This window comes from Squalius cephalus (assembly GCF_949319135.1).
Source record: "Squalius cephalus genome assembly, chromosome: 17".
In the NCBI taxonomy this organism is placed as follows: Eukaryota; Metazoa; Chordata; class Actinopteri; order Cypriniformes; family Leuciscidae; genus Squalius; species Squalius cephalus.
In genome coordinates, this window is record NC_137138.1 from 35198610 (window position 1) to 35218720 (window position 20111).

The 20111-nt window shown below is 37.1% G+C and overlaps 1 protein-coding gene across 26 annotated transcripts in view; it reads left to right on the forward strand.

Annotated features, from left to right (window-relative positions):
- rapgef6 (Rap guanine nucleotide exchange factor (GEF) 6) overlaps nt 1-20111 on the forward strand; it is a 158389-nt gene that overhangs the window by 84079 nt on the left and 54199 nt on the right. For all 26 annotated transcript variants that reach the window (XM_079847102.1, XM_079847123.1, XM_079847111.1 and 23 more), the window contains one exon: nt 7207-7335. In XM_079847102.1, the coding sequence (XP_079703228.1) occupies nt 7207-7335 (129 nt within the window). The remainder of the gene's footprint in view (nt 1-7206; nt 7336-20111) is intronic.

The following is a 20111-nucleotide window of genomic DNA, read 5'->3' on the forward strand; positions in this document are numbered from 1 at the left end:
TTGGCCGGCGGTCAGTGTTGGGATGAATGAATGAGTCAGTGCATGAGAATGAAAGCAAAAGTGATTAGAGGGAATTCCCCCCATTTTCCTAAATGAAATGCAGGCCCTCACTTTATTAAGAGCGATAATATCTCATTCTCGTCACACTCTCACTGGTGTTTCAGGAAGCCGAACTATTAGAATATAATAATAATATATTAATGTAACTCCAAGACAGATGTTGCTCTATTAATACAAATGCCTTGTAAAATAAAAAAATAAATATTGACAATTATATTAAATATTACTTTACAGTACTTTAATTTCTTCATTTGTTAGATTTAAACCCTAAAGCTTTTATTTTGATGTAAAAGAGATGTTTAAGTGTCTTTAACAACAGTTTTGCAAACGCTTCTCATCACAACTCTCGTGAAATGCTGTAATCTGTGCACGTAACATCATATCTGGTGACCATTTCCACTTCAGATGTTGACTACTGTATATTATTATTATTCAGATTTTAGTTGTGTTATATATATGTTATAGTTGTATGTTACTTTGAGAAGTGTTAAACTGGTGGGATAGATTGAACTGATTCATGCAGATGTAGACACTTCTGCTTTCGATCTCTTGTGTGTTTACTGAGGCCAGTGTATGTAACCTGTAACATTTATAAAAATTTGGGACCAAATATTTTTCAGACACTTTGACCTGATCATGTTTTGCTGAAGTGTTTTTTCTTTAATTGCTGATGTGATCTTTTTACACACATCTTTTTGTGATCTTTTTGTTTTCGTGTTTTCATGTTCAGTGTTTTGGTGTTCAGTGTTTTGGTGTTCAGTGTTTTGGTGTTCAGTGTTTTGGTGTTCAGTGTTTTGGTGTTCAGTGTTTTGGTGTTCAGTGTTTTGGTGTTCAGTGTTTTGGTGTTCAGTGTTTTGGTGTTCAGTGTTTTGGTGTTCAGTGTTTTGGTGTTCAGTGTTTTGGTGTTCAGTGTTTTCATGTTCAGTGTTTTGGTGTTCAGTGTTTTGGTGTTCAGTGTTTTGGTGTTCAGTGTTTTGGTGTTCAGTGTTTTGGTGTTCAGTGTTTTCATGTTCAGTGTTTTGGTGTTCAGTGTTTTGGTTAGGGCTGCACAATTAATCGAATTTCTAATCGCGATTACGATTATGGATGCCACGATTACGTAATCGTTCAAAGCCGCGATTACAAAAAAAAAAAAAAAAAAAAATCCACTCTGCGTGCATTTAGAGCATGTTGTGAGAGGCAAATCACAACTACTTCAGAAAACCCAGCACAATAGGAAGGAACTACTAGGTAGCGACGTATGTGTATGCTGAAATAAAAAGTCTTTCACCTCAGAAAAACGGACGTTCCTGTCATGTCAGCCGTTATAGGCTACTGTGTTCGTAGCGCACACTCTTCAATTGCACGCGCAAATGCGGCGGCGCGCGCTGTGTATAAAGTGCAAAGGAAACTACGAGCATGCAACGTTGTTACGTTGTAAATTGGTAAGTCACAAAAGTAAAATACCAATAAATCACGTTACTGGTACGTCGTGTGTTAGCTGAGAAGGATTTGCATGCAGGGATGATTTTGATTCTATTCACCAGGAGCAGTTTCCATGTTTCATTAACAGTTCTTGTTAGTATTGTGTATCACCATGGTAACTGTCGTTTTAATATTAACCCACTGATCTATATAATGACATTCTATATAGATCAGTGTATTAACCCCAAAATGGCACTTTATTTTCACTTTGTGTTATTTTTTATATTTTAAATGACTGTGGTGGCTCATACCAACATTGTATTAACAAAAGCTAGTTTGGGACTGATATTTAATAGCTTTAGCATAGGCCTAATGTTTATTTCTTAGTAGTCTTTACTATTAGTCATATTCTTACAATATGTTAAGTAAAGGGGGACAGTGTGTGTGTTCACAATTTTTAAGCAAACATGTATAATAATATGCCTATATATATATTCAATGTAAATTGTGATAATCGTAATTAATAATCGCAATTACAATTTCAAGGGAATAATCGACAATTATGATTTTTGTCATAATCGTGCAGCCCTAGTTTTGGTGTACAGTGTTTTGGTGTACAGTGTTTTGGTGTTCAGTGTTTTGGTGTTCAGTGTTTTGGTGTTCAGTGTTTTGGTGTTCAGTGTTTTGGTGTTCAGTGTTTTCATGTTCAGTGTTTTGGTGTTCAGTGTTTTCATGTTCAATGTTTTGGTGTTCAGTGTTTTGGTGTTCAGTGTTTTGGTGTTCAGTGTTTTGGTGTTCAGTGTTTTGGTGTTCAGTGTTTTGGTGTTCAGTGTTTTGGTGTTCAGTGTTTTCATGTTCAATGTTTTGGTGTTCAGTGTTTTGGTGTTCAGTGTTTCGGTGTTCAGTGTTTTGGTGTTCAGTGTTTTGGTGTTCAGTGTTTTGGTGTTCAGTGTTTCGGTGTTCAGTGTTTCGGTGTTCAGTGTTTCGGTGTTCAGTGTTTCGGTGTTCAGTGTTTTGGTGTTCAGTGTTTTGGTGTTCAGTGTTTTGGTGTTCAGTGTTTTGGTGTTCAGTGTTTTGGTGTTCAGTGTTTTGGTGTTCAGTGTTTTGGTGTTCAGTGTTTCGGTGTTCAGTGTTTTGGTGTTCAGTGTTTCGGTGTTCAGTGTTTCGGTGTTCAGTGTTTTGGTGTTCAGTGTTTTGGTGTTCAGTGTTTTGGTGTTCAGTGTTTCGGTGTTCAATGTTTTGGTGTTCAGTGTTTTCATGTTCAATGTTTTGGTGTTCAGTGTTTTGGTGTTCAGTGTTTCGGTGTTCAGTGTTTTGGTGTACAGTGTTTTGGTGTTCAGTGTTTCGGTGTTCAGTGTTTCGGTGTTCAGTGTTTTGGTGTTCAGTGTTTTGGTGTTCAGTGTTTCGGTGTTCAGTGTTTCGGTGTTCAGTGTTTCGGTGTTCAGTGTTTTGGTGTTCAGTGTTTTGGTGTTCAGTGTTTTGGTGTTCAGTGTTTTGGTGTTCAGTGTTTTGGTGTTCAGTGTTTTGGTGTTCAGTGTTTTGGTGTTCAGTGTTTCGGTGTTCAGTGTTTTGGTGTTCAGTGTTTCGGTGTTCAGTGTTTCGGTGTTCAGTGTTTTGGTGTTCAGTGTTTTGGTGTTCAGTGTTTTGGTGTTCAGTGTTTCGGTGTTCAATGTTTTGGTGTTCAGTGTTTTCATGTTCAGTGTTTCGGTGTTCAGTGTTTTGGTGTTCAGTGTTTTGGTGTTCAGTGTTTTGGTGTTCAGTGTTTCGGTGTTCAATGTTTTGGTGTTCAGTGTTTTCATGTTCAGTGTTTCGGTGTTCAGTGTTTCGGTGTTCAGTGTTTTGGTGTTCAGTGTTTTGGTGTTCAGTGTTTCGGTGTTCAGTGTTTTGGTGTTCAGTGTTTTGGTGTTCAGTGTTTTGGTGTTCAGTGTTTCGGTGTTCAGTGTTTTGGTGTTCAGTGTTTTGGTGTTCAGTGTTTTGGTGTTCAGTGTTTTGGTGTTCAGTGTTTTGGTGTTCAATGTTTTGGTGTTCAGTGTTTTGGTGTTCAGTGTTTTGGTGTTCAGTGTTTTGGTGTTCAGTGTTTTGGTGTTCAGTGTTTCGGTGTTCAGTGTTTTGGTGTTCAGTGTTTTCATGTTCAGTGTTTTGGTGTTCAGTGTTTCCATGTTCAGTGTTTCCATGTTCAGTGTTTTGGTGTTCAGTGTTTTCATGTTCAGTGTTTTCATGTTCAGTGTTTTGGTGTTCAGTGTTTTGGTGTTCAGTGTTTTGGTGTTCAGTGTTTTGGTGTTCAGTGTTTTGGTGTTCAGTGTTTTGGTGTTCAGTGTTTCCGTGTTCAGTGTTTTGGTGTTCAGTGTTTTCATGTTCAGTGTTTTCATGTTCAGTGTTTTGGTGTTCAGTGTTTTGGTGTTCAGTGTTTTGGTGTTCAGTGTTTTGGTGTTCAGTGTTTTGGTGTTCAGTGTTTTGGTGTTCAGTGTTTTGGTGTTCAGTGTTTCGGTGTTCAGTGTTTCGGTGTTCAGTGTTTCGGTGTTCAGTGTTTTGGTGTTCAGTGTTTCGGTGTTCAGTGTTTCGGTGTTCAGTGTTTTGGTGTTCAGTGTTTTGGTGTTCCCGTGAGCATGTGATCTGAACAGTAAACATCAGTGCAGGGGTGTGTCGTCCTCTCGAAGCGATGCTCGTTTTGAATGTTGTTGTGTCTAGACGTGAGTGCGGTGGGACGCATGAATAATTCACTGGAGTTCCCACAAGGACAGAGTTATGTCTTATAAAGCTCCTTCTAAAAGAGCTGCAGGATGAGTATCTTGCAGGATTACAGAGAGGCTCAGGTCTCGTCCTCACACACACACACACACACACACACACACACACACACACACACACACACACACACACACACAGAGATGATTTGCCCGTGCGTCACTCATGTGTGAATCGAGGCGTCAGGCTGATGTGGAGGCAGAGCCTGCATTCATATTTAATCTCCAGCATCATTAATAGAGACCCTCGGCCCGGCGCTGTGTGTGTGTGTGTGTGAGCTCAGTGAGACTGAAGCAATTAGCAGCACCTCTCGTTTGCCCTAATGCCATCATTAGGAGTGACGGATAACCTTTACACAGCTGAATGAAAGACCTGACGCACCGACAGCTCCTCTCAGCCTCTCTGTAACTCGAGTGTGGCCTGATGAACAAGTGCTTTCGCTTCTGGATGCAAAATATGTCAGCAAAATATTCTACAATAAGGCTAGAATTATTGCTCCACCTTTCTAATCAGCGTGCGCGTGCCGGCACTCGTTCATCAAAGTGTGTGAAGTTAAACATAGATGATCCTTTATGTGAAATGGAAATACTTGTGTGAATTTATATCTTTTCCAGGTTAGTATTCAGCTGTGCTCTGAGAAGAACGAGTCTCAAACGCATTAAACACACACACATCTGACAGCAGGCCAGGCCACGTACAGTAGGGTTATGATAGAGTTTGAAGAGCTTAAGATAAAGCACATCTCATGTTTAAGTAGGGCTGGGTATAGTTCAAACATTTTCAATATCAATATCGATACTGATATCGATACCATGACTTCGAGACCGGTTCCTGAACGATACTTTTTCCGATACCAATTTTATGCACAGATTATGTAATATCAGAGGCTGTAACATTAATGTGAAGAGGGGGAAAAACAAGAACGCTAAACTGTTAATGCAGCCGACCTTACGGATAAACACACTTTACAAGATGACTAGTTTAATGCGAGTTAATTCCGTTTTTCCAGTTTTAATTTTTATGGATCCCATATATATATATATATATATATATATATATATATATATATATATATATATATATATATATATATATATATATATATATATATATATATATATATATATATATATTCTGTTTTAATTTTTATGGATAGTTAAATTAAATTTTATTAATCAAAAAGCATGCTTAATTAATTGAAATCATGAAACTAAAAAGCAATTTATTAACAGTTTAACAAAAATTACATTCTTAAGTTTTTTTTGTTTTGTTTTGTTTAAGGTTTTATTTCCTTTTTTTTACCCAGTTCTGTCCTTTCCGTTTTATTTTGTCGATATTCCATTTTAATGGTTTAATCAAAAACATATCTACTTAATTGAATTCATAAAAACAACTTCATTTATTAATTTGTATACAATAATAATAACAACAACATCCGACAGCAGCACAGGCCTCATAGGGTTATGATTTAGTTTGAAGTGCTTGATTTCTCATGTTTAAGACAACTTTGATCCGACAGGAGCTCCTTTGTTATTTTTTAGATGTGTTTTAAACATCAAAGTATGTGGAGATAAATGATACAGGCACACAGAAGTTCTGCATCTGCATGTGAATCTGAACCAAACCCAAGATGCTCGTTACGAACACGTTGGGCCCTATGAAATGGAAAAGGGACAGACTGTCTGTATCACACTTTAATTTGAGATCAATAAACTCCATCTTACAGTACATGTTCGTCATGTTTACTGATCATCTGTGCTTTTTTCAGATTGAGAAGATTAAATAAAACACTGGGCAGAAAAAGTATAATTTTAATAGAAAAGGCTCAGATTGGGGGATTTAAACTCTTGACATCTGGCAACCGCGAGCAGGCTTGTTAAAAACGGTCTGATATATTTTGTTGAAGAAACTCTATCGGCACATACACGCTCAAAGCTCTTCACTCGTCACAGTTCTGTTCCCTGAGACTTTTATTTTTTATGTTCTTTGCCTTTCTGTGGTTCCCTGTGTTGAGTTTTCATTTTTTATTTGGTTCACCTGTGTCCTGTTAGTTATCTGTTTCGGTTTGCCTTTGATTCCTCCAGGGTTTCTTTTGTTGCAAATAGATCTCTCTCTCTCTCTCTCTCTCTCTCTCTCTCTCTCTCTCTCTCTCTCTCTCTCTCTCTCTCTCTCTCTCTCTCTCTCTCTCTCCGCACACCATGACATCACTATAACACGCCAAAATAAAAGTTTGTTTTAAGTGGAAGAAATGATGACATAACTATTGTACAGCCGAGTTTAGCACCCAGTAGTGTGCCTGATCTAAAGCTGTTCTCGCGATTCTTAATGTAATCAATCACATTTTAATTCATGTAATAGGCCTAATCTTTTAATTTTATCCTGATTATTTATATAGTTTAAGTGAAAGAAATTGCATTTTTAGGTACGTTTTGCGACATTGTTAATTGATAATAAGTAATAAGATATAATATATATATTTTTAATTACAAGCATGTCATGTCATAATTCTTAAACAGAATTATGCTTGTATTATATTTGTTATAAAAGTTTTTTATCGAAAAATATTGTAGATGGTGAAAAAAAAAACGTTATCTCTAATAATTTCCGATTTCTCTTTTAATTTCACAATCTATAGCTTCAGTTATATACTAGTATATAAAAAGTTAAAAGACATTAATGGTCGTTATAACGTAGTTCAAACGACTTGTATAATAATGTGATATCTGATTTGTAACCAGGCACTAAAGCGATTACCCATAAAACGTGCTTTGAACCAATCGGATTGCTTGGGTCCTCAGCTGGGACTCATGACTTCACCGTTTCATAAATTAGATTTTATGACCAGATTCGATCATTAAGTGTGCTTTACGTGTGTTTGAAGTTGGCGTGTTTTTCCTGTCTCGTGTTCTCAGTCCTGCTGACCCAGACAGGGTTGCTCATGATCTGCATTATAAACGATGTCCTCAACCGTTCTCTCTTCCTGTCTCGTTCGAACAGCTTCCTGTTGACCTCAGCAAGATGCACCTGACGGACCACCCCCCCCAGCAGATGCACATGCCTCCCAGCCAATCAGGATGCAGCATCGCCAGTGACTCGGGGAGCAGCAGCCTATCAGACATCTACCAGGTGCTTCCTCTTCCTCTTCCTCTTCCTCATCTCAGTCTGAGTCCAGAGCCAGTGAAGAACGTGTGCACAGTGAAAGTGATAACATGCACGTTTATATTTCAGAAAACTGAATAGGGGCAATAGTCTGGAAGCACAAATATTATTTATTATGATATTCTTTATTTCAGACCCATGGGTCCATATCAAGAGAGGAAAAAATACATACACACATATATTTACAAACAACAGACACAATTTTAAAAAAACATACAAGTTTTCATTCCAATGCTTCCAAAAACAGGAAAAATACCTTGTGTCACTTAAAGGGAAAGTTCACTTTGAAATAAAATTTTGGTATGTTTTAGCTTATCTCAAGGGCATCCAAGATGTAGGTGTCTTTGTGTCCGCAGTAGTTTCAATTTTGATATTTTTAGGTCAAACCGTTCTTGTCTGTCAGTCGTATAATGCAGGTCTATGGTCACTGTCTCAAAGAGCATACACAGAGTCCAAATTAAAACAATTCCCCATCGTCCAAATTAAAACAATTCCCCATCGTCCACATTAAACAATTCCCCATCGTAAGTACACATTGATGGCCTAAGACACGAAACGAGCGGTTTGTGTGAGAAAACGAACAGTATTTATATCGTTTTTTAACTCTTGTACACAGCCACGTCCAAGTGATCTGAGGGCGCGCACGCATCCTGGTGTGTGACGTGTGCGCAGACTGGTGCATACAGATGGTGGTCAACCAGAATGCCTATTACCGCCGCGCCAGCTGCCGCGGCGAAATTACCGCGGCGAAAATAAACCAGCCGCATTTCAAAGTCGTTCCCGAAATGACCGCCAGGTGGCGCAAAGGGACATTGTGCAAAACAGCAGCAATTGCCGTATTTTAAAATGTAAGTGGGTTAAATAATAGGCATATTTTTCATATATATAAATAGGCCTATTAGGCTACAACAGAATAGAACCAAAGATAGAATCAATTTTACAGCTGAAAAAATAGAATCAAAAGTTAAAAATAGAGACGATGTTAGGAGCAATGACGCTGAATATTTTTACTATTCTATTGAGGAATTAGATAAACGAAGAGCTCTCGTGAGCGATACAATTGCACAGTAATTTATAGTGATTTCAAAAGCAGTCCTTAAAAAAAAAAAAATTACATGGAGTAGTGTGGCATAATTTTTGAGAGATTACGCGGAACACGTTTTAGTTAAGATCCTGGTTTCAATGCCCTTAATGTATATAGGCTAGGCTTTAAAAAAAATTCACAACGCGTTTTGAGATTGTTTTGAATTAAACATTGAAGTTTAAAATGTAGTGTTTTGGCACACCAGGCCGAGTGGCGTTACGCATTGTTCAAAAATCAGGTTTTATTCTGGCATGTTGAATTGGCGTTAATATTTTTTTTTTTTATTTATTAGATTTAGATTTTAGGTTTTGTTAGATTTATTTTTCTCATAACAGCTAAAATAACTTAATATATGCCTTGTCTTCATATGATTTTTATCAATGAACTAGTGTTTTCTGACAGTGTCGACTGCAAAGATGAAGTTGCGATCGCCATATTTGTAGTGAACGCACCTAGAGAGAAATGCACAAAGACATAATCAGAGAGTAGCCTTTTTCTTTTTCGTTTTGAATTATTTCGTTTGAAGACATTTCAAGCTTTGTGTATTTGATGTATTTATCATGTCTGTGTGAGGCATACGCTGAGTTTCGTTAAATTAGGAGGATGAGATGCGCTCCAGCTGACGTGCAATGCAAGTGACCTCACGGGCGCCTCTATGATTAGTGTCTGTTTGCTTCTCTTACTTATTGAATCCAGACAATTGGGTGATGAAAAAATGATTAAAATTAAGATACAATTTATAGAAAACGAAATTAACTTTAAAAAAGGTTTTCTACTAAACAAAACTTAATGAAGTGGTCAAAATCATGTCTGACCCACTCCATATCCATCTCTCGATATAATGCATCTTATCTTACTCATGCTGTTCACTTTTCATATTCAACATAGATTGAAAAAACAACATTATAATATTTTAACAAATATGATACTAAATGAGATTATTTAATGTCTACAACAGTATAGTAGGCCTATAGACTCTATTTGTACAAATTGCTGCACATTAATGTAATTAAATGAAACCTTGTAACGAATTCACACTGTAGACTGTGTACAGTTGAGACACCTTAAATAACTTGCGTTCCAGCAAGCACAAGTTGTGATTTTTGCTGTGCACTTGCATAGAAGTGTCAGCTGGGAAGGAAATATAGAGACCAGACCTCTTGGAACTTTAATTGAATACATAGCGTTGGTAAAGCATACTGAAATTACATCCCTACAAATGTATTAGGCCCTACTGAAAATAAATGTATCGAATTTAAGCAAAGTAGCCTAAATGTTAAGACTGTAAGCCCTTTACTTTTTTACGTAGCCTAAAGGACTCTTATAGCCGACTTTGGGTTAATTTAATTTGTAGAGGATTTTTTAACTCAAACATTAACACTGAAATAAATTAAACTAAATTATTGTAATTTTTTGGCACACCACGACGAGTGGCACTATGCATTGTTCTAAAGCCAGGTTTTATTCTGGCATGTTGAATTAGTGTTCAACAAATGCGGCGGCGTGTTCATTTGAATGAAGAGCGTTTCTCGCTCGTGTGAGCGAACACACACTGGAACGTTAGGCCGTATCGCAACGAGTGAATAGTGGCCGAGTGGTTGAACTTACGTTACGATCATTTAGATGACACGGGTTCGAATCCCGAACTAACTTGGACTACTGGTGTTTTTATATTAGCCTATTAATGCATTTTATAGTCTATTGTTGATGCAGAGAGATTTGTCTTCTAAAACATTTTTTTTTGCCTATTTACAAAATAAAATCGCCATGCATTTCCATTTTACACTAAGGAACAAATATTATACAATGACTTTACTTCTGTAGCCTATAATAATTCATATATATGACGTTTAAACGACAAACAATAAAATCAGAACCAGTATTCTGTTGCGTTCATGGTTCCAGTGGCAGTAATGCATCCACGGCTTTTCAAAATGTCACAAAGCGTTTTGAGATTGTTTTGAATTAAATATTGAAGTTTATAATTTGTTTGGCACGATGAGTGGCAAACTCTTTGTTTTGTTTTGCAAACTCAGCTAGCCTGTGGGGGGTTTGGAGAAGGCAATACTTTGCTTTATCGTGGGGGTGCAGGACAGAGGTGTTAATGTTCCGTCTTTCATATGGAGAGTGTCGGAGCCAGCCTGATGAGCAGGCAAAGGCAAAATTCTTTTAAGGATTAATCTCAAAATCTCCAAAAGTCCATAGCCTATGTACAGTAGGCCCTATATCTTATTAAATTATATATTGTAGTTTTATTGATTGTATAGGTTTTCCACAAACAATTTAAATTTAGCAGATACAGAGCTCTTTTATTGGCGACCCACCTCGTTTTATTGTAAGGTGAATTCAGCAAGGCATGTTGTATCTTTGAAGGAACAAAAGCTATTTGTTACAGTTTTTTCTTTCATGATTTGTGTGGATGACACACAGCGACATATACAGTATTATCAGCTGTATGGTGTTTTTTACGCTGAAATGCTTAATTTCGAGAGAGACCCGCCGCGCGCAGTGAGGGAGACCAAACTTACTAAAAAAAATATCCAGCGCGAGAGAGGCAAAGAAAAACGCCTGTTCTTAATTTATGTTGCTTTGAACTTTTTCCGTTTTGTACCGTTTTAATTTTTTAATTTAGCTGCAATTTCTTTGACAATAGAAATTTAAAATGTTGCAAGAATAGGCCTAAGATTCTGTGTTTCTTATTTTGCATCACAAAGGGAATAAACTCTATCGATGCAACCCTGTTTAAATAAATAAACTGTCCCGACACTTTATTCATATCTTAAAATGTGCGATGGGTTTTCAAACTTAATTAATTTTCTTTTTCTTTTACATTTTCATTGTTTATTTTTTAATTGAAAGCAATACTGTATTGAAAGTATTTTTCTGATTTGTTCGATCTGTTTTGAAAAATGTCTTCCGTTGATATGGCCGGGTATCACTGTCAGTCATCTCAATCTCGTGAAAGATTCACACACACAAAAAAAAATAATTTAGCAGATTAAAGACGAGCTTCATCATCTTCATTTTCTGGTGCAATCGGCTGACAGTCTTCCTTCATCAGATGTGTCGTCTTTGCAGCGGGAATGTAGCAAATTTATGTTGTAATGTAGCCTACAATTCATAATTAAACAAGATGATTGACTTTAATAAACAGATACATATTTAAGCATCAACAACACTGTCGGCTACACTGAGATTCGATCTCAGATCGTTTGAAGCTCCGAGAGGCTATTGATAATGCTTTGACCACAGAGCTACCGTCTGAATCGCCAACGTCTATTATTTTCTCTGTTTTAAAAGTTTGTAACATGTAAGGCTATATTTAGTTCTGAATATAACAAAGAATGCTTAAACCGACTACATCGGTTAGGAGCTGCAAGTCCTGAAAATGTTTTAATTTCACGGTAAATTATTTTAATTTATTTCACTGTTATGTTTCAGTTAATAAATCTACAAACACATTAAAATAACACGAAGAAAATGACAAGTAACCTATTGACATAGCCTTTCTAAATTATAGAAAAACTGGGCACACAATGTTAACGTGTGTCTACTTTGTTTAAATTTAATGAATTTGAATTCGTTTAACCACAATATTTATCTTGAATTTATCTGTGACCTCAGCTCAGATTACTGCCGCGGCAGATTACGTCATAAAGAGAATAAACTGACACTTTTCAAAGTCTGTGATTACAGCGCCACTCAGCGGTAAAAGGCAGCAAATACACATCCCAATTTTGCCGCCGCGGGAACGGCGGCGGTAAAAGTCTCATTCTGGTTGACCACCATCTGTAGATATATATACACTAGATGTCGCCTTGTCTACTGCAGTTCATTGGAACGAATGTCTTCAAGGCGACATCTAGTGTATATATATCTATGCACCAGTCTGCGCACACGTCACACACCAGGATGCGCCCGCGCCCTCAAATCACTTGGACGTGGCTGTGTTATAAGAGGTAAAAACGATATAAATACTGTTCGTTTTCTCACACAAACCGCTCGTTTCGTGTCTTAGGCCATCAATGTGTACTTACGATGGGGAATTATTTAATTTGGACTCTGTGCATGCTCTTTGAGACAGTGACCACAGACCTGCATTATCTGACTGTCAGACAAGAACGGTTTGACCTAAAAATATCAAAATTGAAACTACTGCGGAAAAAAAGACACCTACATCTTGGATGCCCTTGAGGTAAGCTAAAACATACCAACATTTAATTTCAAAGTGAACTATCCCTTTAATGTAATAATATTTAAGACCATTATGATACCAGTACAAATCATTTTCCATGCTCTCTTTTCTCTTTTCCATACTTATTCCAATAACAATTTATTCCAACAACCATCAACCTGGCAGCACCGACTGTCAAAGATGGCCTCATGTACCTACAATTCTTTAAATTAAATTTTACAATATTACACAACTTTTTTACATGACTTTTAAAAGTGAGAGTAGAATCCAAAGTAATCTCTTTAACAATCCCAAGCTCCTCCCCATACATCTGAATGTTTCATCTCTACTAACTGTTTTGCAAACATCATACACAGTTTTTTTGTGTGTGTGTGTGTGTTCATTAATAAACCTGTTTTAATAAGCCAGTCCTGAATATTGGTCATAGCAGAAGTCAAAGTAATCAAAGCTTTTTCAAAATTCTTAGCATGAGTTAAAATTACTACATCATCTGCATACATCTGAACATTTACATCTTTACATACTCCAGGTAGATCATTAAAGGGGTGGTTGATCATGATTTGACTTCTCTAACTTTAGTTAGTGTGTAATGTTGCTGTTTGAGCATAAACAACATCTGCAAAGTTACGACGCTCAAAGTTCAGAGCAAAGGGAGAGATTTGCTTTTACAGAAATCGCTTTTTAAGGACTACAACAAACGACTGGTAGAGACTACACCACATTCCTCCCGGGCTAGTGACATCACCAACCCTAGAATTTACATAAACCCCGCCCCCAGAACACGATTTATAGATTATCATGACAGAATATGCTAATCAATGACTAGAAGATAACTCCACATCAGCTGCATAAATTCATCAACTAACCATTCAGAAATGTCCTGTTGCTTCTACATGTTGTCAATTCTTCTTGAGTCTCTCCATCTTTCTGAACTCCGGTTTGAACATAAAAGGCTAAAAGTTTCAGTGCATGTGTGTATGAGGTAAAAGGACACGAGCTCTTGAAGCTCCGCCCCCTGTGCCGGGAGCAGCAGCTCATTTGCATTTAAAGGAACAGACACAAAACGGTGTGTTTTTTCTCACCCTCAAAAAGTGACAACTTTAACATGCTATATAAAAATATCTGTGGGGTATTTTGAGCTAAAACTTCACACACACACTCTGGGGACATCAGATACTTATTTTACATCTTGTGAAAAGGGCATTATACCGCCCCTTTATTATAAAGTGAAAATAAAATTGGTCCTAAAAATCAATTGATCTTTAACAGACAGCTCTGTCGCTTGGTTACGTGCGTCCTGTCACTATAAACTGGCCTGTCAATCATCTCTTCACAGTTAAAATCCTCCATTCAATCTAGGGCTGTCAAAATTGCTCAAAAATGACGTTCGAATATTCCCTCTAAAAAAACACATATTCGAACTATTCAAACATCTGGTTGCACATTACGTCAATAACAGGACACATTAATACAAAGAGACATAACTACTTGTATAGGTAGTTTATTTAAGTTTAAACATATTTGACAATGTATTACCTGCACAAAAACAAGTAAATCAACTAATGGCCAAGACCGCAAACCTCACTCTCGCTCACTCGCACTCGCAGGCACTCTTTCTCTCTCTCGCCCTCACCCTCATGCTGTGTTCACACCAAACGCGAATAGAGCATCTGGCGTGAGTGATTTCAATGTTAAGTAAATGTAAAGACATGTTTACGCGCGTCTGGAGGTCTTGCGGCGCGAATGAGGCGTCACGCTCTCTGCGCATAACGGTTTAAATGAACAACAAATAAGCAAATGTTGAGTGCTGATCAAGAGTTTTGTGCAAGCAATTTAAGGTCGCGACTCTTGTCCCAAATATAGCAGGCTTCATTCAGTGATTGAAACAAATATTATTAACATTAATTGAAGTTTTACAGTATATAGAACCGACATTGAACGCTCTGAGCGAGCTGTGCTGTGGTAAACATGGAACTTTTCCTTGACATGAAACGGTAAATAATCAAACCAGTGGAAGCCTGCAGTGCATGAAACTGCTGTATCTAACCATGCAATGATCATGCAATATCTATTCAGTCAGTACAGTAGCCTACACTTTAGTAATGTTTCTGTTTAACGTTAAATAAAATGACCTGTCCCTGATCCCTCAGGCAGCGCACCCACACGCAAAGCAGACAGCCGCGCCTCTGCTACCGCGGGCGTTTTTCCACATTCGAATATTAATTTTCACCTTCGATATTCTGTTTTTTAAAACTATTCGAATATACAGTACAGTATATTCTAATTTAGAATATTCGTTGACAGCCCTAATTCAATCTAATTTAATTTCCTACCGTTTCGGAGGGAAATGTTGTCGCACATTGATCTGGGTCTTTCATGCGGAGACTCTCCTCATGTGTTTGCAGTTTGAATATAATGATGCATTTAAAAGTTAATGGCTAAACGTATCTTTACAAAAGTTCACAATGCTTCTGCAGATTAAATATAATGTGGAAAACATGGAATAAATACATTTTCATCAGGTTAGATACTGATAATTAATCGCTCAAACCACTTTATCTAAACCTCTCTACTTAACTGGACTTGCACATCCTCCATGTCTGTAGTTTTTTAACACTTTTTACTCGTGTTTGTAGTTCTAATCGAATCCTCGTCCAATGCACAATGGGTTGTGGGTAATAGTTAGCGGAAAAAGTAAACCATCCGGATATCTTTGGAATACTCATTTCAACATACTGTGATTTGGGACGTACTAACGACTACGTTTTTATTTTATTTTATATATGTATTCTTGTTTGAACATCAACAGAAAAGCAGACATTACAATTTTCGGGAACACTTTACAATAAGGTTCATTAGTTAACATGAACTGAGAATGAACAATACTTCTGCAGTATTTGTTAATCATTAACATTTACTAATACGTTATTAAAATTAAAGCTTGTATTTGTTAACATTAGTGAATGTATTAACTAACATGAACTAACAATGAGCAATACATTTGTTACTGTATTTATTAATGTTTTTTAATGTTAGTTAATAAAAATGCAGCTGTTCATTGTTTGTTCATGTTAGTTCCCAGTGCATTAACTAATGTTAACAAATACAACCTTTGTTGAAAATTAACATGAACTAAGATTAATAAATGCTGTAGAAGTATTGTTCATTCTTAGTTCATGTTAACTAAGGTTGTGAACTAATGTTAACTAATGAACCATATTGTAAAGTGTTAAGTGCTAATTTTCATACCACATTCTCCACAACAAACCAAACAATAAAAAAACTGAAATAACTATTTTAATAATTTCATGTCAATAATAATTTTCATAACAGATTTATTCAAACATGCATTAAATAATGAAGACATCACTAACATGTTAACTAAAAATATAATGAGTATGTAAAACAGTGTATATATTACACCAAACTACACTGTTCAACCATTTCTATCTCTAACTTGCATATTTAGCACACATTTTAATCCCCAACATTAATCTTATTCTTGAAAATGCTAGGTATATTTTGCACTCTTTACATTTAGGGGCAATGGCACATGAAAAGAAACTGGTCCTTGTTTCGCTCTCTTCTAAGTTTGGACGTTTTTTTTCTGCATGAACAACATTTTTTAATGATGACTCAAAAGAATCACTGAATCTGTGTTTTGAGTTGAGTTCTGCTTCCTCTCGGACTTCTCTCCTCTTCTATTATTAGATTGATGGTCATTGATCATTTTTTGTAAAGTGTGTCTTTGTGATGCTTGGGTGAGTAGAAAAAACTGTATGTAAAGGTTTTTTTCTGATGGTCATAAATAATACAGAATAAAGATATAAAGGTCTGGCATGAGTGCAAGAACAGCTTCTTTAGGAGTTCTCATGCTTACACACACACACACACACACACACACACACACACACACACACACACACACACTCATACACACACACTGTATATACTATACTATGTATCAGTGTCAGTTATTATAATGGCTTCTGTATTTATTTGACACAACGCTTCCACCCAGTCTAGGCAAATATCAGCCGTTAAGTGACTGAAGGCCAGTGGGCGGAGCCTATGCAGTGATGATGTGTAACTATTGGTCAATGTCTTGTTTTGGAGGCGGGCATATGCAAATATATATGCCCGTGTGACATCACAGATCCCAACAATATCAAAACAAGCTGTTTTAGGAGCTAGTTTAAATAAATGCTGTGTTTATAATGAGGGGGGCGTTTTAAGCTCTGAAACTTGCAGGATGTTTTAATGCTACAAAGAACTCTTAAAGGTCAAAAGATCAAGGTAAATGAGATTTCTCGTGTCACGACCCCTTTAAATGTTTATCTCAGAGCTCAGGTGAACGACACACTTTCATTAACCCTAAACACAATCACACAGACACAGAGGTCACGCTTCAACCTGATCTGAAGAACTCTTACATGTCAAAAGATCAAGGCAAATGAGATTTCTCATGTCACGACTCCTTTAATAACTCCAGCGCTGCTCGTGGCTCACGACAGGAAAGCATTTAAACATCACGCTGGAGCCTGATATTTGCATTCAGCGCATGAATCAGTGAATCACATGTAAGCTCTCAGAAATCCCTTCTTCTCGTTTACTAAATCGGTTTAGCAGAGATCACATTGACATTGAAGAGAAAGGCTGTGCTGAAGAACATAAACCTCATGATTTCTTTTCCTAAGACTGAACAGCCACAATCACTGATGTTTGTTCAAATCACTGAACTGACTTGAGCTGAATAATGACATAGAGCTGCTTTACAGCAGAATTTGAATGGAGTTTGCATCATAGATTCTGATATTTTTCTGTTTATTACAGGGTGTCCGCTGGGTCTTAAAAAGTTGATAAATCAATTTAGAGAAAATTAAGGCCCTTAAAAAGTATTAAATGCCATTTTCCAAGGTATTACATTTTGTATTATTTTTTCATTTAGTATATTTTTACAAAGAATTGTATTAATTTGTCAATTACTTATCTTGTGCTTCGTTTCAACCCTTCTGAATTATGTTGCATTGATAATGAATAATCACTACAGGTCCGTAGCCAGACTATTGAAAGTCTTTTTTTCAAAAAGTGGACCTTTTTGCAGTTTTTCTCCTCGTTTTGTATTTAATTATGAGGTTCAAATACTTCATCTTGATGACCTTTTATGCACTAATTTGTGCTGGATTAGCTTGTCTGCTGGTATCTTAATGAGCACGCTTTTCGATGCACCTAAAATATTTACTGCATTGTCAAATTGCTTCCTCATGTAACACCTTTGTCAGTCCATACACAGTTCATAAGTTGAAAGACCACACTAACAACAGAATAGATTTAATGAACTTTACTGAAATATTAATAATAATTCTATTATTAATAACTCATCATCATTTCTTGACTCTCTGTCAATGCCTCTTTGCTTGTTGCTGTATTTGTCTTGACACTTATGGATTTAGTACACTGGTTAACACTGGTACAAACACATATAATAACACTGTGGTACTTCGGTTTCTTTGCAGGGACACCGCCTTCACCCAGGGCCGGATTAACAATTTCCTGTGCCCTGGGTATCAAGAGTCAAGGCCCCGGCGTAGTTAGGGGGCATGCTCCCCCGAGAAAATTTGGATTTCTCTGATCTACATTTGTGCAATTTAGGACTTTTGAAGGCCAAAAAATGATAAGAAATAGGCTAGCTTTAAAACCTTGTCATTAGATTATTTGTCAATACCTGCTCTCTCCTCATCTTCATATTTCTTTTTATCCCAGTCTTCTTATCCTGGCCTATTTCTTCCCCTCCTAAAGCTGAACTTAGTCTTTTCATTTTCGTCTGTGTCAGTGACGAAAGTAAACACAGGCTCAACTGATATTTATACGTTTTATGAATCATTTTCTTAGACAAGTTAATTTACTCAAGGCTAAAGCTGTAGCCTAAGTCAGTATTGTCATTAGGAACCTTCTGCAAGTTTTGGAATTTGAAAACGTCTGTTTTTAAATGTTAAAAGTCATTTTAAATCATACAAATTATAGACTACGTTTACCGCAGTTGGTGGAGTTGGCAGACGTTCCCTTAAGCATCGTGCGCTGTGGACACGCGTCAAAGCATTCTCAGGTATAATTATGCAGCATTAATGCACGAATGATTTTGAATGAATATTTTCATCATGTCGATATACAATGGTCACATAATGTTAAAACTAATCTTGCTATTGATATCTTTGTTAGACCCAACCCTATAGAACAAATGTCCGGCTAATATCGAACCTAAAACGAACTTTACCGCGCTCAACCAGCGGGAGTGCATTTCACGAATTAGTAATCGCTGGCGTTCAGCGGGGAGGGAGTAAAGTCTGCGTGAACCCGCGTAGATGCACTTTATGCAGTGAAGACTGTAAAGTGTTTGATAACTTTATTCAATTTCTGTGTATTTCCTCCTACCTGTCAGGGCCCCTTAGATGTCATGTGCCCCTGGGCAAGTTGCCCTGATGGCTAATCCGGCCCTGCCTTCACCTGCCATGTCTATCGGCTCGCTTTCGGGTTATACTTTCCGCGACTGCGCAACTGGGTTATCGGTTGCCAGGTTGAGGTGACAAACGGGTTGAAATTGTATATGGTGTGTGGATTGTGTGAATATAATGCATTTAATACAAGATCTGGCAACTGGTCAACATTAGACAAACATATTGGTCCGATTATTCATTAAAGGAGTTTGGGCCATGCAAATTACGGGAGTTTCCCGGGAGAAATAACAAACCGGGAGGGGTCCGGGAGATAGGGCTAAAAAACGGGAGAAACCCAGGAAAAACAGGAAAACTGTTGACAGGTATGCGCAGCACACACGTCCAGCTACAATAATCATATTAATTTGAAACAGCAACCCAGAATATTTGTCACAAGCATTGATTAAAACAATGATGACAATAATCACTTTCGTTCGAACCACCCGAACCCCCCGATTGACAGGTGAATGAGTAGGCAGGCTACGGGCTTGCACTAAGACTATGTTTAGTTGTGCTATGTTACAATCAATATATAGTAAATGTAAGTTAAAGTGTCGCCGATGTAACCGATTAAAACTTGAAGTGGCGATGAGGTTTTAAAATGTATGGAAAGAGTCTTAAAAAAAGGTCTTAAAAGGTATTATAAAACGGTTAGTTCCAGTCCTTGAATCTGATTGGTCAATAGCTGTGTTTTATTCACGATAAACGGTTCTATGTATCACTACACAACACCCCTAGCAACCACTCTTAGCAACGTAAACACATGTTTGTTCTCATTGAAGCTTATAGAGTATTGTGAGAGATCGAGTAAGTGTACCTGCATTTACAGTAGATTTAGCATTTTCCTTCAGGTCAGTCCTATATTCATAATAAAATATCCGTTTGAATGTCCACTGCAGTTAATGGTTTTCCGGTGACACGCTAGTCATTTATCAGTTGTGTCTTGCTTCTCCGTGTTCACAACAACTTT